The sequence below is a fragment of the Miniopterus natalensis genome, chromosome 9 (assembly GCF_054644295.1).
Source record: "Miniopterus natalensis isolate mMinNat1 chromosome 9, mMinNat1.hap1, whole genome shotgun sequence".
Taxonomy (NCBI): Eukaryota; Metazoa; Chordata; class Mammalia; order Chiroptera; family Miniopteridae; genus Miniopterus; species Miniopterus natalensis.
The window spans coordinates 5753990-5774533 of record NC_142089.1 but is presented as its reverse complement, the minus strand read 5'-3'; the positions used below and the strand labels follow the sequence as shown (position 1 = coordinate 5774533).

General features: G+C 48.5%; 1 protein-coding gene across 2 annotated transcripts in view; it reads left to right on the top strand.

Moving 5' to 3' along the window:
• The window catches only part of UBE4B (ubiquitination factor E4B), an 87334-nt gene extending 71105 nt beyond the window's left edge, over window positions 1–16229 (top strand). For both annotated transcript variants that reach the window (XM_016214619.2, XM_016214618.2), the window contains 7 exons: window positions 1648–1774; window positions 3647–3791; window positions 7920–8054; window positions 10414–10605; window positions 13830–14004; window positions 14472–14618; window positions 14878–16229. In XM_016214619.2, coding sequence (XP_016070105.2) covers window positions 1648–1774; window positions 3647–3791; window positions 7920–8054; window positions 10414–10605; window positions 13830–14004; window positions 14472–14618; window positions 14878–14939 — 983 coding nt within the window. In that variant the 3' untranslated portion in view covers window positions 14940–16229. The remainder of the gene's footprint in view (window positions 1–1647; window positions 1775–3646; window positions 3792–7919; window positions 8055–10413; window positions 10606–13829; window positions 14005–14471; window positions 14619–14877) is intronic.
• The last annotated feature ends 4315 nt before the right edge of the window (window positions 16230–20544 follow it).

The following is a 20544-nucleotide window of genomic DNA, read 5'->3' as shown; positions in this document are numbered from 1 at the left end:
AGATGATACCCATGCTAAGAATAGCTACCACTTATTGAATACTTACTGATCCTTTCACTTAATCCCAACCGCAGTCCTCAAGATGGGTGTTATAAATATCTCCGTTTTACAAATGAGGAAACTGGAGCTTAGAAAGGTTGAGGAGCTTGCTGAAGGTCAACAGCTAGTGAGTGGCAGCAGCCTCAGCAGCTGGACTTGAGCACAGGTGCTCCTGGCTGCTGTGCTGTCCCTCCTACAGTTACCAAGGGACCGGCGCCAGAGAGCCTGCAGCGGGGTATCCCAGACACTGCCTCACGTGTCCGTCAAACCCGTGCTAAGACCTGCTGATGTAGGTCCCGACCCCCCAAACATGCCTGACTCTCAGACATGTGAGAGACCAAGATGCGGAACAAGCACCTTTTTACACCCCAGGGAGAGTAGGAAATGCTTAAGATCAAATTTTTGTTTCAAAAATAAAGTTCGGTTTCAAAATAAGAGTATTTGTATCACAGCGGTCAGTTCCTTAAGGACCAGCTCTCAAAAGTCGGCTGCTGAGAACTTAGAGGGACACTGAAAACCGAGACACTTCTCGTCCCCAGCTGATCCGAATCAGCAAAGCCAGCATTAGCCCAAGTAGAGTCCTCACTGGTTCAGCAAATACTCACGAGACTCCTGCTGTACGTCAGCCTTGGTTCGGATGCTAGGGCCTGTCTTCATGTCACAGTCCCTGCCGTCATGAGCCAGACATTCCAGTTGGAATAGACGCTGAACCAACAAATAAGACACTTTCAGATAGTGAGTGTGGAAGGAGGGCATGGTGCTACTTTAAGAAGCGTAGTCAGGGAAGGCCTCTGAGACCACTTGGAATAACGTTGAAAACGAGTCAGTGAGCCATAAGCTCTCAGCCACAGTGTGGCAGGCAAAGGAGGCAGCAAGTGTAAAGGCCCTGAGGCCAGACAGCTTAATGAATCAGTAAGAAGACTGCAAGGTGGGATTGCAGCCAGCAAGAGGGGCAGGGTGAGGTCAGCAGGAGTCTAATTTATTTCAGTCCTCTTAGGATGGGGACTGGAAATTAGAACTTGGGCTGAATTAGTTTTGACGGAATATTAGGAGTGAATTTTTTTTTAATGTTGGGAGAGATGTATATTGATGAGTAATCAGCTAACAGTAGATACTTAGCTTCTGCTATGTTCAGGATACAGCACAGGTATTAAGGGCAGTTTAGCGGGTGTAAGGCTCTGTGTCCGCCCCCTGCTGTCTCTTTTGTGGACTCTGCTGAATCAGTTCTCCACACTTCATTCCACACTTTTATACAATTAATAAAATAACAGTTGATTAATCTTTAAAAAAGGTTGACCTGCCCTGGCCAGTTTGGCTCAGTGGTTAGAGCATCAGCCCAGGGACTGAAAGGTCGCAGGTTCGATTCCGGCCGAGGGCACATGCCTTGGCTGTAGGTTCAATCCCTAGCCTTGGTCGTGGCTCGTGCAGGAGGCAACCCAATCGCTGTTTCTCTTTCACATCAATGTTGTGTGTCTCTCTCGCTCCCCGCCTTCCATGCTCTCTGAAAAGCAATGGACAAAATATCCTCAAGTGAGGATTAAACAAATAAATAAAACAAAAAAGGTAAGGAAGTGTGTGTCCTTCAGTCCCTTCATCTTTCTGTTTCAGATGTCGAGCATACTGGAGCGACCAGCGAGTTCTATGACAAGTTCACCATTCGCTATCACATTAGCACCATTTTTAAAAGCCTTTGGCAAAACATAGCTCACCATGGCACCTTCATGGAGGAGTTCAAGTGAGTATTGGGCCCCTCGTGGCGCTGCTTGCTCTCTTGCAAATCACAGGTAGAGTGGCTGCTTAAAAGCTTTCACAGCTGGGTGCTTGTTGACTGTTTGCCTGGTCTCCGCCTCCTTTAACTGTTCCAGATGGTTCTGCTGAATGCGAGCAGGGTTACCTAAACGTGTGCTCAGGAGATACTGCTCAGCTTTAGGTTTGTCAAGACACCTTGGGGATGGTGTGCATAAGGCAAGAACGTATAAATACTCTGAGATGACCTGCTAAGTGTTTCTGTGGTTACAGTGTTAAAGGAAGTTGTCAGAATGACTGCAGCGGGGTCTTGCAGTGTTCTGACTGGTACCAAGCTGTAGAGTTAGAAATGTTCGGAGTTTAGATTCAGAAGCAGTTAGATCAGGGTTGTCATTTGAAGGGTCCCTCTTTGTATTTATAGTGAGGCCCTAAACCTTGGTTGAGTACTTTTCATTAGCCACCTGAAATTTCAGCAGGGATTCCATCTAAATTACTTCAGAAAGAAAGTAGACAGAAGTGCTGACCTCCAGGAATACTCTTCTGGAGAAATTTACCCCATCTACTTGGATCTTTTCTGCAACCCCTGTTAGATCTTTGATCAGGTCTGGCTGCCACTCGTCACTGAGTTACTCCTCAATAATATATGTATTACCAGTAGAGTGACCATCTGCTAAATAGCTTTTTAGCAAAGGAAACTGGGAATTAAGTCTTTGTTTCCATGAAGTGCTTTCATCGTCAGAATCCTGTTCCCGGGAAGCCTGGCACGAGTGTAGGAAACCAGGCAGGCGCACAGCTTGAGCTGTATGGTGCTCAGGAACTTCCCCTGTTCCTGAGACCCAGGCCTGCGCCCCTGTTCCCAGGAGCGCCTCTTCCCCGGGCCTGGGCTGGCCGCCCCTAACTGCACAGTGCTAGGTCCTGAGGGGCAGCCTCTTCCCTCTGCTACTCTGGCACTTACAGAGCCTGATGCAGGTAGGTCAGGCCATCTGCACGCACCAGTGAGTCCTGGCATTAGAGCAGGTATGCAGGACAGTGCCACTAATCGCAAGCGTCAGGTCCTGTGGAGTAATTCATAGCCTGCTTTATCGATGCTACAGCTTCCACCCTTGTTTGTCTGTCTTTTATTCTCACCCTAGGATATTTTTCCCATTGATTTTTAGAGTGGAAGGGAGAGAGGGAGGAGAGGACAGAGAGAAACATCGCTGCAAGAGAGATACAGTGAATGAACGCCTCCCGCACTCGCCCTGACTGGGCCGGGGAGCGAACCTGGGACTCTTTGGTGCGCTGGCCAACCTAACTGCTAGGCCATACCAGCCAGGGCCCAGTTTTTTTTCAGTGCACCTTTATAGTGGGAATAACTATCAGTAGCTCTCTCGTCTCTTATAGGTGGGTAATTATTTGTGCTTTCTTTTATCCTGGTGAATTTAAGCATATTTTCTAGTCTGGAAGAGTTTTCTCTACTTAAAAATCATTGAGGAAATGAGCCAAGGGTGTGTGGGTAAAGCTGCTCTCTGACGGGAAGAAAACCAGTATGTCCTGGTTTTCTGGAGTGTAAATACTTCCACTGTTGCCAAATTTCAGCTTCCACAGGAATTGGCTCACAGAATTCCAGAGCATTAGCAGTCGGCTCTCATGAGTCGTTCCAGGGTGTCTCCAGCACAACACTGGAGTGAGTTCGTCACAGTTAATTAAAAAGGACCCCAAAGTCTAAGGAGAAACTTGCAGCCCTGCCCTTCATGGTACTCAAGTTGTGCCAAGGCCGGCAGTCGTGTAGAGCGACACGCGTGGCCCTTTTCTCTGGGATCCGCTGTGGCGTTTTGCTGTAGGGAGATGTGTGACGCGTCCTGTGTAATTCCCTTTTCAGTTCTGGGAAGCAGTTTGTTCGCTACATAAACATGCTGATCAATGACACGACGTTTTTGCTCGATGAGAGTCTGGAGTCCCTGAAGCGGATCCACGAGGTGCAAGAGGAGATGAAGAACAAAGAGCAGTGGGAGCAGCTGCCCCGGGTGAGCAGAGCGCAGGGGCCACGCAGCCCCCAGGGGAGCCGCCTCGGCCTGCGGGGCTGCACTTGGGGGCCCGATGGCTTAACTCTGGCTTCTTGTCAGTAGCACCTCGCCCCTCCCACCTGCGGGCCTCCGTGAAGTTACGTCCCAGGTTGGGGAGGAGACATAAACACTTGCCCCTAAAGCTAAGAAATGAGTTGGGAAGTCTCTGCACATGTCCAGAAAACTTGTTCTGCCTTTTCATTTTAAAGGACATTTTGGAGAAGAGCTCTTTATTGCCTGAATATGTTAAGATTTATGACAGTAACTAGGAAGTAAACCCCAAATTCTGTCTGCTAGACAAGAATCTCATGTGATCTTTAGGCATCTGTGTGAATCACTCAGGATCCTGGTGGGGGTTTCTTTCAATTGACCTTGGTTTTTCTGTTCAGTTATTAATGGGAAAGAGGCATGATTTGCCAGGTTCCATGAGGAAGCCGTGTCTTACCGCTGACGCCCACCGCCCCGCCCTGACACTTACTGCGGCCATTTATATGCTCCCTGGTCAGTAATCAGGCCCTTGACAGCTACCACTGATTCATTTATTGGTTCTTTTTCTGGGTGTTGTGAGGCTCAGAATCAGAACTGCTTTCCAGAAGGACTTCTTACATACAAGCGAGGAAGACTAGTTCTTTTTTACTTGCTGTAGCATTCTTAAAATGAAAATACTGTTGATGTTCTAATGCTGCGGCATCGAAGTTCATTAAGCGTAAGATACTGAAGCACATTTAGGGGAAGTTTCAAAGCTCCTGCAGCTTTGAGGAGAGTTTTCTATTTTGTTTTGGTCAACATGCTTAAACTGCAAACTTAAACCTTTTGGGGGGCTTCATCCAGAATCCACGAAGGCTGTTTCTCCTGCGCCCCTGCCACCCCGCTCCTTGAGCCCCTCTAATTGTGTCATTGAGAAAGTGCCGTGGTCATCATTTTCCTCGGTACAATACTGACACCCATGGGTGCCATCCCTCTACCCTCATGCTCATTTCTAAACACACCTTAAACTTTTGCTACTGTGCCTCCAAAACCGTCCTCCAAGCTCGCCTCCCCTGCAGTCAGCCAGCTCCAGTCTGCGCTGCTCCCAGGCCCTCGCACAACGCACTGGGGCAGTAATGAGTAGGATGCCCCCAGCTTTGGAGAGCAGGGCCCTGGGTTTCAGAACAGACACTGCCTCACATTCAGAGTTCCTTCAGTTCTCTTTCCTTGTCCATAAATCAGATCGTTCCTTGCAGGAAAGCTATGAGAAGAGACACGGGTAGCAAGTACGTAGCTCAGGACTGGCCCAGAGGAAGTGCCTGGCATGGATAGCTCCTCTTTTTTTTCTGCCTTAGACTCCCCCGTCCATTATATGTATTCAGATCCTGCCATTCTTTGAGTTAAGGTCCTGTCCAAATACTCCCTTGTGGTTGGCCTTCCCCGATCAGTGTCGCTGCAAAGCCTCGGCTTTAGCTACACCTTTGTAGCGCCCACTTGGGAGGCTTTCCCTGGACCAGCTTGTGTTGTAGATGCTGGGATGCGGGTCTGCACACTGTCTTGTTCACAATCAGTGCTTAATAGCATTTGTTAGAGATGACGGAGCAGATGGTATTGATTTTGTCTATGTTAATGGGTGGGAAAGGGCATAAATAATCCCTAACAAGTACAGTTTTAGAAATCATCTCTGTGTGACTGTGAAGTCACTTCCTACCATCCACCTCCCTGCCTGCTCGCCCCCCGCCCTCTGAGCTCTGGAGCTCAGCCCAAGCTTCTCGTCTCTCCACACTTGCTCCGTAGGTTGGTACTTCTCCAGGAGGGTGCAAGTCGGTATTTAAATGTAGTCGAATTGTGATATAATAATTGTTTTTTATGAACGACTGTCCTGTACACTGCAGGACATTTAGCATCTCTGGCTCAAGCCCATTTAACGTCAGTGATGTGCCCTCTGCCGAGCCTTTAGGCAGCCAGAATTTGCCACACATGGCCTGATGCCCCCATTGAAAATCACTGCTGGGTGATTTCATCTGTCCCAAGGCTTTAAATATCTGTATTCTGAAGACTCTAGAATGTGTCTTCCCAGCTCAGGTCTTTTCTGACTCTAACCAGCTGTTGACCTACCTCTCTGCTGGGTGGTCTCATAGGTACCTCAAACTTAACTTGTCCCAAACTGAACATTGGTGTTGCCCACCGGACCTCCTCTTCAAGTCTGCCTGGTCTCAGTAAATGACAGCTGCATCCTACAGTTGCTCTGGCTCGGCACCTCGGTGTCTTCCTTGATTCCTCTCCCTCTTAGCAAAACCTCTAGACTGCATCTTGAAAACATCCCTATCGCCCTGGCCAGTTTGGCTCAGTGGTTAGAGTGTCAGCCTGTGGACTGAAGGGTCCCAGGTTTGTTTCTGGCCAAGGGCATGTACCTCAGTTGCAATTCTCAGCCCTGGGTCGGGGTGCTTGTGGGCGGCATCCAGTTGATGTGTGTGTGTGTGTCTCTCTCTCCCCCCCTCCCTCCCTCCTTCTCTCTCTTCCACTTTCTATGAAAAGCAATGGAAAAACTATCCTCGGGTGAGGATTTTAAAAAACAAAAAATCCCTATCTGGCCTGGCCTCTTGCCCCCACCTCCACGCCACTACCATCTCTTGTCTGGATTATTGTAGTTGCCCATCTGGACTCTCAGTCTCCACCCTTGCCCATCTCCATACGTGCCAGGGAGGTGGTGTTAAAATCTTAGCCTGCTTGTTATCACAACTCCACTCAGAACCCTCCCGGGTTTCCCTTCCCATCCGTCAAATCCGAGTTGGAGTGTAGCCATGAGGGCGTGGCGTGTACCAGGCCCCCACCTTCCCCTTCACTCGCCACCCAGCCACACTCCTTGCTGTTCTGCTGCCAAGCCAGGCCTTTGCATTTGCTGTTCCCTCCACTTGGCACCTCTTCCCCAGGTTTTTGCTGATGCTTCCTTGAAATATCCACTGAAACGTCACCTCCTCAGAGAGACCTTCCCTGACCACCCTTTCTGGAATAGCATTTCCTAACCCCAACACACTCCTTATCTGGTGGATTTTCATCACTATCAGACTCATGTATCCGTTTGTGTGTATGTTTGTTCATCGCTTGTCTCCCTAACTGGTGCCTAAGCTCCATGAGAGCAGGCAGCCTCATTGGTCACATCCTATGCTCTTCTTAGCGAGAGGAGGGGCTGGCCTGCAGATGGGGCCAGATAATGTGCATTGATGAATGAATGACCTACACACACCGAGGCAGTTCTCACCTTGCTGTTCTTACGTCTCCTGTGGTTCAGCCTTTCATTCTGTGGGCTCATTCTTGACCAAGGGGCAGTGGACAGGTCACCCAGCATTGTTGCACGTCCTCAGAGGGCACCTGCCTAGGGCACTCACTCAGACTTCGGCTATTCTAGCTACTCCACCTCCCCACATAAAGTTAGCCAGCCTCTGAGCCACATGTAAGACTTTGTTTACTGATGTTTCTGTGTTTTTTCCATCTCAGAGCCTTTAGTGCTCCCTCTATTTCACCCGTGAGTCAAATACACCTCAATTCCTTGTTTCCTGTCCCATGGCAGAACTGGAGGAGTGCAGTGCCAGAGGCCAGCTTGCTGACAGTTGAAGGGGCGATAGCCTGGCAGCGTGGAAAGATGAAATTGAAAAGCTTAGCAACTTTCAGGCACTTGGTGCAGGGGCAAAACCTACAGGCCTCCGTGTCATGTCACATGTTTTTAAAGTACTGATGACTAAGTAGAAGTCTTTACTAAGGGAAATGAAGTGTCCTTTGTGAGCACCAGTGTGTATCAGACACGACATAAGATTCACTTATTTCATCCTGTGTAGAAGTCGATGGTGACTCCTTTCATCATAGAGGAAACTGAGTCTCAAGTAAGTTAAATAATGTGCCAAGGGCACCTTACTCAACATCCTAAAGGGTTCTGATGCTGCCAGAAATAAGCTCAGTGATCTGGAGAATCCACCCAGGCAGGTTTTCCCACTCCCTAAGCATGCTGGATTTGTGGTGCACTTTTCCACTTGTGAGCTGACTGTATTTTTCCGCCTCACTTGGCATGTTGGTGAGCTGATGACTAGCACTGAGATTTGTTTGGCCTCTGCTCAATTTTCCTAGGACCAGCAGCAGGCCCGTCAGTCTCAGCTTGCTCAGGACGAGCGTGTTTCCCGCTCCTATCTGGCCCTAGCGACAGAAACCGTGGACATGTTCCACATCCTCACGAAGCAGGTCCAGAAGCCGTTCCTCAGACCGGTGAGTAGGACTTCAGGGTGTTTGTTTTGTCTTTTGGATTCCACACTCAGATTCTATCACTTGTAACTAAACGAAGCTGCTGAAATCCTAGATGTGTCTGTGTCACGGTCACTGACCAGTGAAATTCTGTTACTGATGTTCCCCGTTAGGCCCATTGATACACACAGCACTGCTGATGGGCTGAAGTCCGCAAACCATCCCTTTCAAGTCAACTTAATTCACTTTCTGCTTAGACAGCACTGTGGATTAGTAATGTGGAAGCTATGCCATGTTTTCATTGTTGATTCCTGTATTTTGTTTATAGGAAAAGTAAGGTAACATCCATTGGAAATTAGAGGATATTAAGTAGAAATAATTGATACTGTCTAAGATCTTTGGTTCTCTTAGGTATAGCTTTCTGACACTTAGGAAGGCAAGGGTTAATGAGAGCCACAGTTAGGGTTTATGGTAGATCAAAGGTTGTCAAAATGTTTGGCCTTGACATGATTCATAAGAACTCGTCCTGTTTCTGAAATTGAAACTGAGCGACATTACTGGAGATCCCTGCTTTGCTGCACCTGACCCCCACCCCTTCACACCCATGCACAGTTTAGAAGCTTTACTGTGTGGCCAGGGCAAGGGCAGTGAGAAAGGCAAGAAAGGGACTGAGCATCGGTAGTCACTGCTTGTATGGAGCCGAGTTTACAGTGGATATAATTGTACTCTTTCCTCCAGTCTGCATATTCACCCTCACCTCCGACATGTCACCACACCCTGGCCTGTGTGCAGCTCAGGAGATGGGTCTCCTCCTCCCCCCATTCCATCTCTCGTCTTCATTCATTTCAGTGCACACACAGCAGAACACGAAACCACACAGCCACTGCTGAAAGCATGAGAACACTGCAACTGCTTTGAACGTGGTAGTCCAGACACTTGCTTCCCTCATAGGGCCGCAAATGGAATTTCTTTAAGCTCTACCTATAAAAGCCAGTCAGAAAATAGTCTAGGTGTGTGGGTCACACGGTCTCTGCCGCAGCTACTCAACCTTGCCCTTGCAATGTGAAAGCAGTCACAGACCGTACGCGCACCCGAGTGTGGCTGTGTTCCAGTAAGACTATAGAAACGGGCATCAGGCAGCTTTGGCCTCGGCTGGTAGTTTGCCAATCCCTGCTTAATCCCCGATTTTCTGTTCAGGATCCCAAGGGCTGTGCCATTTGCTTGTTAGAAGGTAGGAAACATAAAAACTAAGACTAAATTATTATGAAGCCCATATTTAGTTCTAAAGTCTTCATTTTTTTAAAGGAAATTATTGAAAGCTAAGTCTAATCTTTTCATGTCAATGGAAATGAATTTTTTCAAGGCCCGCGCATGGACCCAAGCTGTCTCTACACCTGGGCCGTGGTCTGCGCAGTCTTTGCCGGTGCCTGCTTTGCTGTGGTCTTTGCCTCCGCTACACAAGGCGCTCCCACTCCAGAAGGAAAACATATTACCACCTCTGTCCTATTCTTATCGCTCCTTTATCCCACACATTCTTAATTAAATACAGAAGTGCTTTACTTCGTGCAAAAGCAGGTTCCTGAAAAGCTGAGTTTAAGTTGAATTTGTATAAAACCAGTCATTAAATTTAATGAAAACCTTGTAACCGAAAGGGAAGCTTTCACAACTCCTTGTTCATGGCCAGCACCTACTCTAACTCTCCAAGCGAGGTTTTCCTATTTCAGGTTTGCTTCAAGCAGTGTATGCCCAACAGTAGTACATGCTGTGTCTTCTCGTGGCGTTATTGCCTCATAGTTATTTTCTAGCTGTTCCGTTGAAGTTTGCTTTGTCTTATTGGCTAGGTTTAAAACTATTCAGACATAAATTTTATCTCCTGCTTCTGTTACATTTCTCTCCTCTTTGCATCTGATATATAAAGAAGAATACTGTCTCAACTGTCGGGGACTTCTGAAATTTATACAAAAGTAATGCATAAAATGATGGCTGACAGAGCCAACTCAAAAACCTTCGTGACTTGTGTTTACTATGATGGAATTTTGAATAATTTTACCTCTTTTACCTGTTCCTTACGAATTTAGAGTGATCCTTGTTTTTATAATTAAAAACATAACTTTATAGAAAAGGTTGCCTTTTGTTGGTGTTTATAAATATGCCATCAATCTGCAACGTTTTATTACATATTAGAATTATTGGACTAGAAATGGAGAGTAAAATTTGTTTGAATATAATGCTTTTCTTTAGCTGATGACACACAGCACTACAAGGGGTTCTTTGGAGATTAACCCAGCCAGTCCCTGTTCCTCCCCTGAAGTGGGAGTTGAGTTTCTGATCCTTGTCACCGTCTCAATAGCATGAATTGTCCCATTATCCTGTGATTTCCTAGGAACTTGGACCCCGATTGGCTGCAATGCTGAATTTTAATCTCCAGCAACTCTGTGGTCCCAAGTGTCGTGACCTGAAAGTTGAAAACCCTGAGAAATACGGCTTTGAACCAAAGAAGCTGTTGGACCAGCTGACAGATATTTACTTGCAGCTGGATTGCGCGCGGTTCGCAAAAGCCATCGCCGACGACCAGGTCAGTGGGGGCGCCGCCGTTTCAGAGGGACGCGGGTTCAGGCTGCTGCCCAGGGCCGCTTGAGTGTGCTGCTCTGCGGATTTCCTGGCAGACCCATGCCAATTACAGAGCCATCTGTTCCTGAATTTTCCCCACTTGAAATCAAGGAAGGTGATACTTTTCAAAATATGGTTGGAGACATTTTTAGTACGTAAGTGGAAGTCATGAGCACGGCGGCTATAGGAACTTTTCTGCTGTAAATGGAGATGAAATGGCTGTTTTCCTTTGGGCATAAAGAGCTGGATTTGGCTCCCAGATCCAACCCCAGTTGAGTTCTGATCTCAGAATCTTGCTAAGGTCCTTACTCGGCAAGCCCATGGCCTTCCCAGGAAGAGCCCGTTTTCTCAGGGAAGCGCGTCCTCTTCCCTAGGCCTCGGCCTTAGTGCTGCCGATATTTTTGTGATATTCCCAGATCCAGACCCCGATGATTATCTTCACATTTCCCCCTCCTCCTCTTCCCCGAGTCCCGGTGGCCACACCCGCTTGTGATTTTCATTTCCACACTCCCAGTGTAGCCCAGGCCCCCACCCAGCTGCCGGACTTTCCTGTAACCTCCTAAAGGGCTTCCCCTTCCTCCGTGTCCTCTGTCCTGCTCATTAGAACATAAAATGGCTAATGTTTATTAACTGAAGGCCAAGTTTTAACCGCTTTCCATGCTTTCATTTAATCCTCACAAAATCCTATCGTATAGGTTCAGTGAGATTCCTCGTTTTAAAATGAGGCACAGAGAGATCAAGTAGCTAGTGTGAAGATAGTGTGGGTTCGGGCAGGACTCAGACCCCGCGTCTGGCCCTGAGCCCGACTTCTCAGCTCTCTGCCCTCCACTTAAAATGCCCAGAAGTCCCATGCTTGTTTCTGTCTCTCCATCTTTGTTCACACTGTCTATCCAAATATTCTCCCATCTCAGGTTAGCCATCAGTAGGCATTCTAGAAGGTCCTTCACTCATACCTCATCCAAAGGTTAAAATAGGGGAAATTTGGGTACTTTTAAAAAATAACAGCTTTGTTGAGATATAATTCAAGTGTGTACTTTGGGACGTAAACAGTAGATGTGGTCTTGACAAGTACCTGCGGTGGAAAAAACGACATGTGTCTAAAGCAGTGTTTCCATCAAAAGTAGTGGCAAAGCTCAGCCAGTGTGGCTTAGTGGTTGAGCTTCAACCTATGAACCAGGAGGTCAGGGTTCGATTCCCAGTCAGGGCACGTGCCCAGATTGTGGGCTCAATCCCCAGTTGGGGGTGTGCAGGGGACAGATGATCAACAACTCTCATCATTGATGTTTCTCTCTCTCTGAAATCCATATTAAAATAAATAAATAATTTTTTAAGAGTAGTGGCCAAGGACCGGCTAGGTGCTTGCAGTTATTTGGGGGCGATGCTAGAGTGTGTCTCCAGCCCACACTGTGATACGGCGCCTGTTCAGATGGAGAGAAGTGTAGTCTGCAGTGAGGGAAGCAGAGAAGGGTGCCCCCAGTCACAGTAGGGTCGCCTGCAGGGGCCGCAGGCAACTGAAAAGTCCCCAGGGACTCTTCCGTCCTTGCTGTGAGAGACTTGGAGGTCGTTGAGCACGCTCCCACTTCTCCTGGTAGGTCTTCCTGTGGCGGCCACAGTGCAGGTCATTAACATAACATGGTTTGCAGTGTGAGTGAACACAGCCAAGTGAGACGGTGACAGCCAAGTGGGTGACAAAGAGTGCTGCCAGCTGCCTTTCTTCGGTGACCTGTGGTGGCACCTGGCTCGAGTCATAGCCATTTCTGCCATGACACACAGGTCTTCTCAAATGTCTGCACAGCCTGCTCTTCCGAACCCGTGAAGCAAACACACGCAGTGCCAGTGGCCCCGTGGAGAGGGAGGCAAACTTCCAGTGGCTTCGATCCTCTCACAGCATTGTCTTTCCTACCATGGGCCACTTCCCGTTGATGTTGGCTGTGAACTGGGTAGCACCCGGGGGACTAGATTGTTTGGAAGAGGGTTCCAGGGCTGAGGGAGGAAGGGTGGACGGCTCGAGAGTTCTGGAAAACAGATAGTGGAAGTTCACTTCCTCCTTCGTGAGCACTGGTCCTATTTGCTTTGGCTTGGTCTGGCCTCTTGTTTTCCTGGGAAAACAGAGGAGGAAGGAAATGGCAGCTGTTCAAGGAGAGAAGCTGAGAGACATCTCTCCCTGTGTACCAAGAGGGGCCGAAAACAAGTGCCCAGAAGAGGTGCCCGCAGGTGCCAGCACAGTGAGCCCGAGCTTTACACTCACAGGCCTGAGGAGGGAGCGCAGGGTAGGGAGACTCAGGGCGACTCGGCGGCCGCATCACGGCCACGTGTGACTGTTTGCACCGGCAGGCTCCGTCCTGTGGACAGACTGCAGCTCTGACGTTCAGGGAGTGCTGCCTGCTAACAACACGCACTGTTTACAATTAAACCAGCCCTGGCCGGGTGGCTCAGCCGGCTGGAGCGTCGTCCGTGCACCGGAAGATTGTCCACTCAGCTCCCGGTCAGGCCCTCAGCTGGGCTGCTGGTTCAGCCAGGCCGTCGGGGCAGAGGCCACTGACTGGTGCTCCTCCCTCCCTCCCTCTCTCCTCTCCTCCCCCCTTCCCCTCTCTCTAAAATCAGTGAGCACGTCTTAGGGTCAGGATTAAAAAATAATAAAAGTAAACAATGAAAAGCCCATCTGAGTCCACATTTCTCCCACGCAGTCTTTCCCTTTTTAAAATGTAAGATGTAGTTCACATAACATGAAATTAGCCATTTTAAAGTGTACAGTCTGGTGGCAGTTAGAACGTCCACGGTGTTGGGCAGCCACCACCTTTGTCCAGTTCCGAAACCTGTCACCTCCAAAAGGAAATCCCGTCCCCACGGGGCGGTCGGTGTCCGTGCCCTGTGCCCACCCCGGCCACCACCTCTCACGCCGCCAGAGCTCAGGGCTGAAGTAGACCAGATGTTCCTGTCTTCAGTATTTCAGTTTTAAATTCTCCTTGTTAGCCTCAACCCTGAAGCCATCCCCCGAGGTAATGACCTTGTACAGTTTGGTGCGTCTTTACGTATCTATGGCCACGTAAAAGCACTGGTATATACACATTACAGTTGTAGGGCTTTTCCAGAAAACGCCACACAGAGAGGCCGTGCTCTGGCTATCTTCCGCAGCCTGCTGTTTCCCACGTAAACTCTGCCTCTCACACTGTTCTCCCTCCTCCACAGAGGTCCTACAGCAAAGAGTTGTTCGAGGAGGTTATTTCGAAGATGCGGAAGGCAGGGATCAAGTCCACGATAGCCATAGAGAAGTTTAAACTCCTCGCCGAGAAGGTGGAGGAGATCGTGGCCAGGAACGCGCGCGCCGAGATCGACTACAGCGACGCTCCCGACGAGTTCCGAGGCAAGTGGCCGCTTCTCTCAGCGGGCCTTTGATTTGAGGTCACTGGAAACGGGTAACGTTAGAAGAGGACGGCCGTGCTGTGCTTTCTGCTTTTAAGACGTGCTGTGGTTGCTTGTTGAGACGCTCTCTGAAGTTACATTTGCCTACTTTTAGTTGGTATTGTAAATTAAAAGGGAAGAAAAGTCCTTGGCCTGATTTCAGACCAGGTGGCAACGCTGGAGACCCTGAGGTGCACCTGGCCTTGGCGGGCGGGACTGGCGCTGCGGAGAGGCTCAGACCTGCAGCCGCCGCCTCTGCGCCCGTCCTCCCCGCACGTCGCCTGCAGGCTGCTTCCCCGCAGAGCGGGGCGGGCGCTGGCTGCCGTCCCTGGGGTGCGCGCCTTATTTTTCGCCGGCAGCAGGGGCTGTTTGGGTCTGCCCTCGGTTGTAGGCCCCGTTACTAGGTCGGCGTTCGCTCTGTCTCTGTAGACCCGCTGATGGACACGCTGATGACCGACCCGGTGCGCCTGCCGTCCGGCACCATCATGGACCGCTCCATCATCCTGCGGCACCTGCTCAACTCCCCCACGGACCCCTTCAACCGGCAGACGCTGACCGAGAGCATGCTGGAGCCAGGTAGGGGCGCGCTGGGGCGCAGGGCGCGGTGTCAGAGGTTCACCAAAGGGGAACTTGTCCAGTCCAGACACTCTGTCGTTTATGACGCTTAATGGAAAAGACACGAAGCGTCCTTTGCTCTTTTTCATGTCCTGCTGCTTTCTTCCGTCTTCATGTCGCTGAGCGAATGAAAGGCCTTTCTTCCCGTTTGTGCGGATGCGAGCACCCTCTCTCAGGAGGAGCCCCCCCAGCGCATCAACCCTTCCCTCTCTTTCCTCAGTGCCAGAGCTGAAAGAGCAGATTCACGCCTGGATGCGAGAGAAACAGAACAGTGATCATTAAACCGCCCCCTGCCCACCCTCTGCGAGACACGGCCAAGGCCAGCGAGGAGCAGGCGCGGCATCGGCGGTGACATGCTCTTCCAGCGCGGAGGCCCACGTGGCGGAGACACCGAGGCCCACCCAGAGCGGCCAAACACTGGCCGCCCGAAAGGACATGAGTGAGAAGAGGAGCCCAATCCATGTACATATATTTAAGTGACAAACGTGGTCAAAAGCTTGAGGGACACATTTTATGATTGGTTGCTTGTATAATGAAGCACGTCCTTCATATGTCACAGTTTGGGGCTTTGCAGCGGAAGGTTCTTAGTGATTGATAATGAATGGGTCTGGGCAGCATCCCTTCCATCTTTTCCCCCTAAATCCAATATCCGTTGATTTGATTGTGATTAGAGAACCTTGGACATTTTGCTGCTAAAGGATCTCCCCGCCCCCTCTCCTCCCCTCCCCGACCCTACTTGCACTGCTGTGGATTTTTTTAAGAGAAGCAAAAACAAAAATAAATTCCTTTCCCTGGCCCTCCAAACGTATATTCTGTGAGATAACTGTGCCTGCAACAAAGTGTTAATCCTGGGGTCGTATTTTTATATCATTCACATATTTGTTTTTTTAATTGGTGTTAGATGACATGATTAATAAAAAAGGCAAGATATTTTCAGAATTTGAATTTCAGTTTTTATTTTTTATTTTTTTCTTTTGAAATGTCCCTTTAAAATTTTTTTATTCTGAGCAAAATGAAGAGAATCCTGTTGCTCGGTCCTTGTCATAAGCCCTATCTTAGGAACCTAAGGAGCAGCTGCAGCAAAGGGAGTGTTTAAGTCTATCAGGAGTAAATGGCTTAGGGCTGGGGAGGGAAGGGAGGTTGGTGCTTCTAATGCTACGTGACAGTTCGAAACCTTTACAGTTTCCTATGAGGGTACACGATGCCTCAACCCTGCGTCTGTGGGTTCGAGGCAGGGGTCGTGTCTGTGACGTGTCCTTTGGGGCTGGGCCTTACCAAAGCAAATAGGGGTGCGAGAAATGTGAGGGTGTGTCTGCTTGTAAACACACGAGCAGGCGGCCCCACGCGCGCAGAAGCAGAAGACTTTGTATGCCTGCTCCCTACTCAACATACTTGAATTCTCGAATCTCCTTTGGGGTAAAAAAGGATTTGAAACTCACCATAAAGTGTTTTGAAGAAATTAAATCTACAAAAACATACTTTTTCCTTTCCTTTTTTCCCCTCCACAGGCAGTGTCCTCTGTTCAATCCCTAACGCAAACTACAATAAACGGTGATACACATTGAGAAGGCATCCTCGAGTCTCTTCTTTTTGTGGAAAGCACAGGGGTGGGTGAGCCATGAGCCAGATGAGCTTGCCCTTAGGAGTGGCTGTTTTTAAAGGAAAACTTGTGCATTTGTGTGAGTCTCGATGCCCCGTTTGGTTCTCGTCGGCTGTCTGCTTGTCTGAGGGGGTTGAGCGTTGTCGCCTTCAGTCTCCGCCGTCCTCAAGTTGCTCCTGACTAAAATATCTTCCCCTGACCTTTAAAATTCTTACTCAAGTTCAACCCATTTCATAAGCATTTTCTCAGGCGCCGCAGTTCATGAAACCGAACCTTCCAGCTCACGTGATAACAGTGAGCACTTCCATAGCATCGGCTGGGCCACGCTCTGTGCGGAGGCTTTACAATGGTTTCATCCTCAACAAGACGGTACTTTTATCTCTGGTTTTTTTAAACAGGTTGGGGTGTGGGGCGTGGAGAGGTCACCTGGCCAAGGTCACCTGGCCAGTTAGTGGGAGAGCAAGTGTCCAGGCTCAGAGCCTATGCCCTTAGCCACCATGTCCACTTCTCTTTAGCATGTTTGGACCAGATCACTTTTTTTTCCCCCTCAAAAATAAAATATTTCTTGTAGCAAAAATTTTAGAGACTATAAACAAAAAGACACCCATAATCACCCATGCAGATAATTCTGTTAGTTAAACAATATTAATGCCTATAAGAAAACTGTGATGTTTGCTGGCTTCTGTGCCTGATTTTGTTTCTTTACCCATCTCATGAATGCGTATTGTCTGTCTCCTCTCCATCCAGATTATAGATCTTCAGAGGCACAGGTTCTGCCATATTATTTGCACTCCCCACTAGTTGCCCTGAGTTAACAGGACGCTGCTCTGTTGTCCATGTGCAGCATCGTTCTGAATATTCAGAATCCAGAGGCTTCAGGGACCTTCTGCTGGCTACTCTCTGGGGGAAGATGTTTGGGATTTTTAATTTTTGTAGTCTCAGGGTTGCTGTTTTATAGCAGCTTGTGATTGCCGTCAATCTCTTCATTATGGATATTAAAATAAATTGCAGATGATTTTAAAGTAGATCTTGGCTACAAGGAGGGAGAATCAGGAGCAGAAGGAAAACGGTCCTTGAGAGAGAGGTGATCAAACTAACGTCTCCCTCGTTTTATGACTCGCTATCGTATGGGTTTGAAAGGAGCTGATGAAATGTCTTTTGAAAAGCTAGCTGAGCACGTTGTTTTGTTCACGTTTTGTAACTGCCGGGTTTGGTTCATAGAATAGTGCGTTTCACAGGGTCGCCGTTGGGATGCTGAGGCGAGATGAGTGAGCCCCGCTGACTAGGTAAGTGTGGGACTGAGGGTGACATCCAATGGCCTCTGAGCTTGGCGTTGGTATCAGCTATAATGTGCCTTTTTTTAGCATATCTTGTACATGAACCACTCTTTTGTGTATTAATTTGTTTAGTTGTCAATAGCAGTTGGAAGGAGGTAGTGGAACTGGCCTGTGAGTCAGGCCGTGTGGGCTTCAGAGGCTGATCCCTCCGCCACTCCCGCGGTGTGGCAGTGTTCCAGAATGATCCACGTTCCGAATGCCCAGGGAGATGTGGAGAAGCAGCGTAGCATTCTGGAAGGAGCTGTGACCTAGGGGTCAAGCTCCAGATCCAACCCTCATATTAAATGGTTAGAAAGCTTAATCTCACAGCTTCATTACCAGCCACTCGTTGGTGACCCCTAAATTTATCTCTCTAGCCCAGGCCTCTCGCCTGCACTGCAGACCCTGGACATCGCAGGTGTCTAAAAGGCCCTCAGAATGATCATATCCACGCCAGTCCCGTGTCCTTTCCCCCAAGCCTGCTCCTCTTAGACTCTCCATCACAAGGAATGGCAGCTCCACCTTCCTTCTGCTCTTCCTGTCCAATCCGTCCACGACTTTATCAGCTCTACCTACAAAACAACCCCCCCCCCCCCCAAATTCAACCACTTCTCACCAGGCCCACTGCTGTTTCTGATCTGAGTCGGTGCAAGCAGTTGCCTGGATTATCGCATGAGCATCATAGCTGATCCTGTTTCTCCCCGGTCCTTTCTCAAAACACCAGCTGGAATGGTCTTGTTAAAACTTAACGAAGACCTGGTCACTTCTGTACCCAGAACCTGCCAATGGTTTCCTAATCCTCTCAGAATAAAAGAAGCCCTTACAATCGCCGGGAAGGCAATGTGCTCCCTCATGATCTCTCTGGCCTCAAATCCTCCAGCTTCCCGGCACTCCAACCCCTACGCATCCTGGCCTCTCCCCTCCTCCTGCGGGCTTGCCCTCCACCCCTGCTAGGGCCCTTCTACTTGTTACTCCCTCCACAAGGAATTCTCTTCCCGCAGACATCCACGTGGGTCGCTCACTGCCTTACTTGCTTTAGGTCTTTACTCAAATATCACCTCCGTGAGCCCTTTCTCGTCCACACTATTAAAAATTGCAACTCATTCACCACCTTTGTTGTCCGTTACTCTTCCTTTTCTCCGTAGCATTTATCGTTACCTAACATGCTCTGTTATTTACTTGTTAACAGTCTATTTCTCCCGCTAGAATGTATGTCCCATGAGAGCGAAGGTTTGAGTCTGTTCTGTAGCCACAACACCTGGAAGAGTGCCTGGCACAGAGTAAGTGCTCCGTGCATTGAATGAACTATCTCCATGAATTTGTCATTCCAGTTGTATCAGTTATCTATTGCTATGTAACCAAGTCCCCCCAAAATTCAGTGGCTTGATACAATAACAGTGATTTTATCTCCCACGATTCTAGAGGTTCCAAGAGCAAGCATCCAAGAGGGCCAGATGGCAGCTCTACCACCTTTTACAACCTAGGCTTGGAAGTCACGTAGTGTCACTTGTGCCTTAGTCACGAACCCACCAAAGAAGAAGGAATGTAGAACCCACTTCACGGTGGGAAGGATGTTAGGATCAGGCTGTAAGAAGAACATTTGAGATGAGAGATCATTGTTCTGACCATCTTGCAAACTAAGGTCTGCCACGTTTCTTTTCTGGCAACAATACACAACCTTCCTATATGCAAAGTACATTCGTCCCTTCCTCCAAAGACTCCCGAATTTATGACAGCAGCTTGTAGCCCAGTGTCCCATCGTCCAAATCAAGTTTAGGTGCAGATGAGGCGCCTCAGATGTGATTCTTTGGGTACAGTCCCTTGAGTGCCATTCCTCTGGATCTAAAGATCTGTGAACTAAAGATACACGTTGTCTACATACACACTGTACGATCACCATACAATGATGGGACAGGCATAGAAAAACCACCGTAGATGCTCCTGTTCAAAAAGAAAAGGGAACACAGGAGTCACTGGTCCATAGTCATTCTGAAATCTAGCCAGGCATGTGTTGCCAGTTCCTTGTTCAGGGATCGATCCTACAGCCTGCGACTTGTTCACCAAGGCTCTCAGCCCTGTCCTCTGGGCTCTGAATCTTTCCTTTTCCATAAGAAAATTGAATTGCGACTAAATAGTCTCTCCAGCTTGTTTCCTGCGCATAAAAAGAGGTTGAGTTCAAAAGTCTCTTTTCATGTCATACTTTCTCTGTCCCTTTTCATTTAAACTGGAAGTACTTTCCTCAGAACAAGTCTCTTAAAATTTTGTGGGTTTTCTATGAATCTCTTGGGGTTTACTCTGTTAGACAAAACCCGCAACCATAAATCTCCTCAAGATTCTTTTCTATTTTGGGTTTCCTCTGAAACCCTTAAATCTTTCTGAGATCTTAACAAAGGGCTTTTTAAATCATGTTCTTGGTCCAGAAGCTCTTCTGCTATAGGCAAAGAGAAGAAGCTAAGTGGCATGTTCATTAATCTGCCTTGAAATCTCCTGACCTGTGTCATTGAGTTCACTCGAAACCTTTCCTCCTTTCCACATTCCCACAGACAACAGTCTTGCCAAAGTTTCCACCGCTACATAACAAGGGTCCCCTTTCCTCCAGTTTCCAATAACATTGTCCTTTAAAGCCCCTTTGATGCCCTTTTAGGCCTCACTAACAGTCTCCCCAATGCACTTCTGCCCGCCATTCAGTCCCAGAGCCATGCTTTAGGCTTTGTTACAACCACACCCACTTCCAGGAATTAAATCTTGGTGCTAAAGGGGTGACCCAAATTTAATGGCTTAAAACAGCAGCTATTATTTTATTATCATCTGTCATGCTCCTGGGGGGTGAACTGAGCTCAACCAGAAAGCCTATTGCAGCACTTCAGAAAAGAGTGATGGAGCTTGGACAAGGGCAGTCAGTGGGAGCAGAGCTGGTTAAGTGTGGAAATTCTGGAAATATTTTGAAGGTAGGGTCAAAAGGATTTGTTGA